This window comes from Mchenga conophoros, linkage group LG6, assembly GCF_057382185.1.
Source record: "Mchenga conophoros isolate Kocher_MC1m ecotype Shallow Benthic linkage group LG6, M_conophoros_male_GT1.1, whole genome shotgun sequence".
Lineage (NCBI taxonomy): Eukaryota > Metazoa > Chordata > Actinopteri > Cichliformes > Cichlidae > Mchenga > Mchenga conophoros.
Window position 1 is genome coordinate 33,391,225 of NC_140531.1, and position 7,866 is coordinate 33,399,090.

Consider the following 7,866-nt stretch of genomic DNA (forward strand, 5'->3'; position numbering starts at 1 on the left):
ACCAAACAGTAACTAAGAAATTAATTAAAAGAGAACAAAAATCAGCAGATAAGTTTTTAATTACAAAAGAAAAATGCTGGTTTTATATTAATGAATAAGTTATAATAATACGATATAACACTCAGAGCTTTTAGCCAGTGATGTTAGTTTTGATTATATAAGCAAAGTTTTATAAATACATTTAAATATTTTTATTTAGCACAAGACTTTAAACTGAACAGTGCTGTTTATGAGACGTGTTCACCATAAGGTGGCACATGTCAGCCATTTTACACGTTTTAAAATACGCAGCCACCTAATAATGTGTAGTCCCCTCTGTGCTGATAGGCTTCCCCACTGCATGCAAAATATTTCTTAGTATTAAGAGTACTTCCTGTCAAGTTTCTGTTTTGATGAGCCAAAGCGAAGATGTGGAGACTTCGAAACCTGCTCTTCACCCTCTGCAGTAAGTTGTTTAAAGAGCTAAAAAAAAAAAAACATAACACACCCTTTATTGGACTTAGGAATTGTATTATTATTCATGAATGTTGACATGAAAAAATAAACAATTATATAATTTTTTTATAATTTCTTTACTTTACAGTTGCTCTGGTTTGTGTGACCAGTGCAGGAGGGGTGATACTTGTGACTGGATATGTGGGGGGGAAGGTAAATGTTTCCTGCACTTATGGTCACGGTTATGAGTCTTATGAGAAGTACCTGTGTAAGGATGTCTGTGGTGACAATGATGTTCTTATTACAACATCACAACAAAAAAACCCCAAATACTCAGCCTGTGATGACAAAAAGGCACGCACCTTCACAGTGACCGTCTCTGATCTTACATCTGAGGACGCTGGGAAATACTGGTGTGGAGTGACCAGAACAGGACAAGATATCTACACTGAAGTGAAGCTGAAATTAGCACCAGGTAAATAAAGCATTCCAAATTTGTAGTCAAGAAAAAAATCACATATAAAAGACATATATACATACATATAAATGTACAGTAAATCAAAACATAACTGGTAAAGGATTACAGTGGTCTCTCGCTATAATGCGGTTCACCTTTCACGGCCTCTCTGTTTCACTGATTTTTTTTTGTGCAATTTTGCATGCTTGTTTTTTGGGGGGGACTTTTTTACAGCGCATTGTGTTCTGCGCCCTGATCGGCTGTAGACCATTGTCAATCAGTCTCTTCCACGCCATGTCTTCTGCACAGTGCAGAATGTGTCCAGCTTGTCAAATTTACATAAATCTTCGATCCCTAGCAGTGTGACTCTGAAGTGCTGTACTGTATATTTGTAAGTTTTCTCCCCCACAAACACAATAATGTCGATGAAACGTTTTGCACAGTCAAAGGCACCTACGGTAGCACCTAAGAGGCAGAGGAAGATGCTAACCATTGCACAAAAAGTTGGACTTCTGGACATGCTAAAGAAGTTAGAAGTTACCGTATTTTTCGGACCAGAAGGTGCATTAAGTGAAACAAAACAGTCAGATAAGGCAAACTTTACTCAACTCACTCTTCTTGCTTCCTCTACTTCCGTACCATTGATTCATTAATGTTGCATTCTCTGGCAGCTGCTCTATACTCATGGTCTGGACCTGAAAACAGGGTTTGATCTTTGGTTTCATTCCATAATACTGGACTTATTTTTCTATGAAAATTTGAAGTTTGAGAGTGTTTAAACAAGAGAGAAAAGTGTGAAAATGTTCATGCCTGTCTTAGAAAACTGTCTAAAGTGTGGTTTTACAGCCTTAAAACATCTATGATAATTGTAAAAAAATAAAGCTGGCTACTTTGCGGATTTAACCTATTGCGGGTTATTTTTAGAACGCAACTCCCGTGATAAACGAGGGACCACTGGACTTGCTTTTATAACATGGCTGCACATGACATATGACAGCCTGGATCGATCTTTATTAAGATCCCATAAAGGGAATGAACTGCACATATAAATAGGAAACAGTAATAACCACACATAAAACTAATGGATAGGGCGATGGCTGAGTGCACAAATGTCTGTGAAGGAAAGTTATTACTTTAAACATACAATAAACAATAGGCTCAATATGAAATATTATACCTCTCCTCTGTGGTTATAACACATTTTCTACTGCAATTTATGTTTTTGACAGACAGCTGCTGTAACACTGTGACCATAATCCAAAGTTATGAGGGATATTCAGGGGACATCATTTGTTCGTATGAGCCTCGGTACCAGAACTACTTCAAGTACATCTGCAGAGGAAAGCGGTCCTCCACGTGTCTGCAACAGGCACTAATCACCTCTGACAACAAACAAAATGGTAGAATCAAATTTAATGATGATAAGAGGTCAGGAAAATTCACAATGACCATCACCAGTTTGGCCCAAAGTGATTCAGGAACATACCTCTGTGGTGTCCAAAAAAACTCTGTCCTGGATGTTTTTTCTGCTGTTGAACTGAACGTCAAAGGTGAGAGGTCATAGTCATATCTCATATGTCATTGTTTTGTTTTTGTTTTTTTAAAGGACTCTTTTATATGGTTTGATATTTGATCATCCTTTAATATTTTTTTGTTTTCCAATCTGACAGAGTGGTGCTGTGTCAAGTCAAAAACAACAAGTGGGACTGCAGGATATCCACTAACATTTCAGTGCCCTTATCCTTCACAACATCATGATAATAGCAAGTTTCTCTGCAAAGGAGACCACCGCAACAATTGTACAAATGTGACGAGTCAAAGCAGGTTCACAGTGCAAGATGATGGTTTTTCCCACTTTTTCTTGGTGATGATCGCAGAGCTGGAAACAGCTGATGCTGGGACATACTGGTGTGGGTCAGACTCACAGTGGAGAGTTGAAAACTACACTAAGGTTGAGCTGTCAGTGGGTAAGGTGAACAACCATTTACATGACAGCAAAATTAATAGAGCTGAAAGTTCCATCTTTGTTTGGACCCCACTAAACATGGGACTGTGGTTTATGGTTTAGTTATCTGACATGATCAAATAATTGCAAAACCAGCAGCACCATGCATCACACAATTTGCAAGCAATCTGCCAAAATTAGGACTACTGAGAACACCACTTACTTATACTTAGACATATCACTTCCCAAATCTTTTGCTGGCTTCAGTGTGTGTGTGTGTGTGTGTGTGTGTGTGTGTGTGTGTGTGTGTGTGTGTGTGTGTGTGTGTGTGTGTGTGTGTGCATGTGTTAAATTTTCTCTTTTTTCAGACGATTCTCTATTTCCCCTAAAAATGGTTATGCCTCTCCAAAAACCATGACATTGGTCACTTAAATCACACCTTTGCACTTCAGCTGGTTGTCTTACCTATACTCACGTATCTAAAAGCACTGAGTTGCTGTTATGTGACTACAACAAAAATTTAGTTATTTTTAGGGGATGTGTGTAGTTTCATGTTTACAATGTAGATAATTCCCCCTGGGATTAAACCAAGTCAATCCGGTCTTTAAGTGATGACATAATGAACCCTGCTTCCAGGACCAAACTACTCTGCATTTATTAAGGCTGTTTTTTTAAACATGTTTTAATGCTTTATATCTTGTTATAGTTAATCTGAACAAGCCCCTAAAAAAAGGTAGTGATCACTGTTGGCCTCTCTCATTTTTTATTACTACTATTCATTTTAGAGCTTTTAGCTTTAAAAGCTCTAAAGCTCTCTCTGAAAAGCCTTTAGTTAATCCAAAATGCTGCAGCAAGAGGACAGGGACTAGAAAGAGAGAGCATATTTCTCCTATATAGGCTTCCCTTCATTGTCTCCCTGTTAAATCCAGAACTGAATTCAAAATCCTGCCCCTGTAATACAAGGTTTTAAATAATCAGGCCCCATCTTATCGTAATGACCTTGTAGTACCATATCACCCTATTAGAGCACTTCGCTCTCGCACTGCAGGCCTACTTGTTGTTCCTAGAGTATTTAAAAGTAGAATGGGAGGGAGACCCTTCAGTTTTCAGGCCCCTCTTCTGTGGAACCAGCTTCCAGTTTGGATTTGGGAGACAGACACTATTTCTACTTCTAAGATTAGGCTTAAAACTTTTCTTTTTTGCTAAAGCATATAGTTAGGGCTTGATCAGGTGACCCTGAATCCTCCTTTAATTATGCTACAATAGACGTAGGCTGCTGGGGGATTTCCATGATACATTAAGCGTTTCCTTTTCAGTCACCTTTCTCACTCAACATGTGTTAATAGACCTCTCTGCTGATTCACACTTGTTATTAATCTCTGTCTCTCTTCCACAGCATGTCTTTATCCTGTCTTCCTCCTCTCACCCCAACCGGTGGCAGCAGATGCCCCCCCCCCCCCCCCCCCCCTCTAGCCTGGTTCTACTGGAGGTTTCTTCCTGTTAAAAGGGAGTTTTTCCTTCCCACTGTCGCCAAAGTGCTCATAGGGTGTCATATGATTGTTGGTTTTTTTTCTTTGTATCTATTATTGTAGGGTCTAACTTACAATATAAAGCGCCTTGAGGCGACTGTTGTTGTGATTTGGCGCTATATAAATAAAATTGAATTGAATTAAGCTCTTATACCTTACCTTACGTAACTACAGCCCAGCCCATGCAGCAGTATATTAATGACTAACCTCATATTGTGGATGGATTATCTCAGTTGTTCTCCTGACTGAAGTTTGGTCCGTTTACAGCATCCTGCCATGTGATTGCATTTGTCCCTAACCATCGGGAACCCTCATGCTAACGGTTACCGAATGGAAAAAAGTTAGCGTTAATCCTCCAGCTTCACTGTGCTACTGTGTTTATATTATGCTAACCATAGCTGCGTAGCTAGCCACCACGTAGCACATCATTATATACCAGGTAACCTAACTTCAGTAACCCTACAAACGTCAGTACGGTTTAATGTTTTTTTCTTCATTTATAATGGAAGTGATAGCAGAGCTGTACGTTTTAAATCCCTCGGTCAGAGCATTATATATTATGCTTGGGTGGAAACTAGCGAGCTAAATCCCTGCTAACTTCAAACTCCATATAACTTCATAAATTGTGTTTTTATGAATGCCTGGACGTTAAACTGAATTGTTACACCTGGTAGAGCAGCCACACTGATCATTTTATTAAAGATGGAAGAATTTAGACAGTTATTAACTCTCAGTGATGTCCCAGCGTTCCTTAAACCTTGTGACCTGAAGCAGAGTTTGGACCCAGAAACCACTAATAGAATCAGACTTAAAGACCGGATATGCTCTTAAGTGTCAAAACAGCTGTGGAAGTGTGCACCTGTGATCAACAGTTATGTTAAAATACATATTACTTTAATTAAAAAAGGAACTTTCTATTCTGTTCTGCTGTTTCTGTTTTTCAGAAGCGGTGCACTACGCAGTTTACGCTGTTGTCCCTGTGGTTTTACTAATATGTGTCCTAGTTATTATTTATAAGTACAAATGTTACAACGTGAGAGGTATGCTATAGTTTATATTTACACACATATTCAGACAAAATACTCAAATGTGCATGCAAAAAGAGCTTAAAAAATTCTTACACTGAGTTTTCAGAAACTGAAGCTGTCATGAACAGAAATACACCGAAAGCAGAAGATGTGGTAGATGCAGAAGAAGGCGAAGTAAGTCCAAAGCATGAATACACACACACACACACACACACACACACACACACACACACACACACACACACACACACACGTGTTTTATAGAGTGGCACAACTTAAATTTTTTGAATGTTATATTTTATATTCTTGTCACAGTGAACACAGTAGCAAGCTGATGTTTGAATAGCTAAAACTGGAATTGGAAATTGTGTTCATTTCTTTGAAAATATGTCTGAAATCTTTAAGCAGTCTGAACTTTCGAACAAGATTATTGGTATTAAGCTGAGACATCGACCAGCTAACTGGTTATTAGTCTAATTTGGTTTGGACTAATAAACTTGTTATCTCAGGGACGCCTGAGGAGAGCTTGCACAGAAGGAGTCTTTTAAACTGAGAATGACTTAGTGATCAAAATAAATGTTATAGAGTGGTGTCGACGACTGTGATGTTTAGAACAGAAAAGTGAAAATTTAACAGAAAAGCTCAGTCAGCCTGTTTTATGCTTCTTTAGCATAATGTGGCAATAACTGCAAATTAATGGATTTTATAGTCGTGCTATGATGTGTGGGAGTCATCCAGTTTTACAATTTGTAACTTCTGTAGTTCAGTCAATATTTGTCATATGTAAAACATCTGCATTTAAAATATTTTTATTATAATTGTTGTAATAAAAGTAGATATTATTATATGAGCCTGTGTATAACCATATACAGCAACCAGATTCTCTGCAGCGTGTGTGGTTCCTTAGTCTCTGATTATTTTCGTTGATTCTTTAGATTTATGGAAATCAAGAATTTGTGGTGACCTTCAAACAGCAAAGCGCCTTGAACCACTTTGATGATCCAGGCGGAGATGAACCAGATTACAAAAATTTTACAACTGAAGAACTATACAGCAATGAAAATTACCATAAAGCTAACAAAAGATAAATATGCACATGTACTTAAACTGTGGGTCTTAAGTGAATACAGATTATCCTGTTTGATTCATCTTTAACACAACATTCACATCAATGTACCGCTGTTGCTCAACATTTTCACTGTCTTGTGATCCAGACTTCTTTATTATTGTTTACACAAAAAAATACTTTGTGCATATTTATTGATTAAAAAATAGAATTAAATGTTTGTTTGTTTTTTGTTATTTTCTTATATTTTTTTCATATATATATAAAATTGATTTAAATAAGCAAGTAAGAATAGTGTTGTTGTTTTTGTCCCCCCCGACACACACACACAAACTCCTTTGCCTTATGAAACAATAAAATACAGAGTGTGAACATATTTCAACATGACATGTAGTGTAATGTGACATGTATATTTAGTGATTTGGGTCAGTTTTAGACTTTCAGGTGTGCTTTTAGTTAGTCCCCTTTTTGTGTTGGATTATGTGCCAGGCTGATAAGTTGATAATAAATCTGTCACGTTAAGGTGATCGCACTCTACTATGTGACTGCATGAATGAGGAAATACAGACAGCTGCTTCAGGTGAAGCAGGAGGGCAGGAGTCATAGAGAGTCAAGAGTCTGTTACCCCAATAACTGAATCAGAGTTATTGAAATAACAGATTCTTTCTGTAATTGAAAACCCTCATCTCTGGGTTAACAAACTCAGAATTTGCACTACATTGTCTTTCTAAAACAGCTCTCTGGTCACCGATTCAAACCGGACTACCTGTTTCTAATTTCCAGTAAACTGAAAGTTAGTTTACTGAAAGTAAGAGTTGAAAAAAGGAAAACACTCCTTTCAGTGTCACTCGTTATCTCACACTGAGCCCTCTGCTGGATATGTTTCAGTGTAACACTGAATTCTGCTGGAGTTTTTCAAATAAATATGTTGGACAAACGATGAGAATGCATCCACTACTAATGGGTATTAATACATTTATAAATGCAGGGTTGTAAATCTTTAGTTTATATGTTACTTGATTTTTTATTTTTGTGTCATCAAATATTTGACTTTAACAAGCTTTTCATAATAACTAATGACCTGACAGGATTGTGTGTGTGTGTGTGTGTGTGCTTTCCCCTTGGTCTTTGTTAGTTTGTCTGCGTGTCATCATTCTTATTTGTCCAGCTTTTTTTTTTTGCATATTTGTTTTTCCCTTCTGTTCTGCTTGTTCCAGATTTTTGTTTTTCTTGCACTTTAGTTGAACATTTTCTTGATCTGCACAGAGAGAACAATGATTTAAAAATGCATTCTTTTGATTCTGTAGGGAGTGTCTTCAGGATAAGGTCATCTGATTGTTGGAGTTTTCTCTTTATTATAGTATTTATTGAAAATTTAAATGTAATTAAGAAATTATCAAACAAAA

At 37.2% G+C, this 7,866-nt stretch overlaps 1 protein-coding gene across 1 annotated transcript; it reads left to right on the forward strand.

Annotated features, from left to right (window-relative positions):
- Positions 1–359: 359 nt before the first annotated feature.
- On the forward strand, positions 360–7,051 carry LOC146573036 (polymeric immunoglobulin receptor-like). Its single transcript, XM_085277558.1, has 7 exons — positions 360–445; positions 584–910; positions 2,122–2,442; positions 2,563–2,859; positions 5,311–5,406; positions 5,501–5,568; positions 6,330–7,051. Exons 1-7 carry the CDS (start codon positions 409–411, stop codon positions 6,480–6,482), a joined length of 1,299 nt encoding a protein of 432 aa, XP_085133684.1. The 5' UTR covers positions 360–408; the 3' UTR covers positions 6,483–7,051.
- The last annotated feature ends 815 nt before the right edge of the window (positions 7,052–7,866 follow it).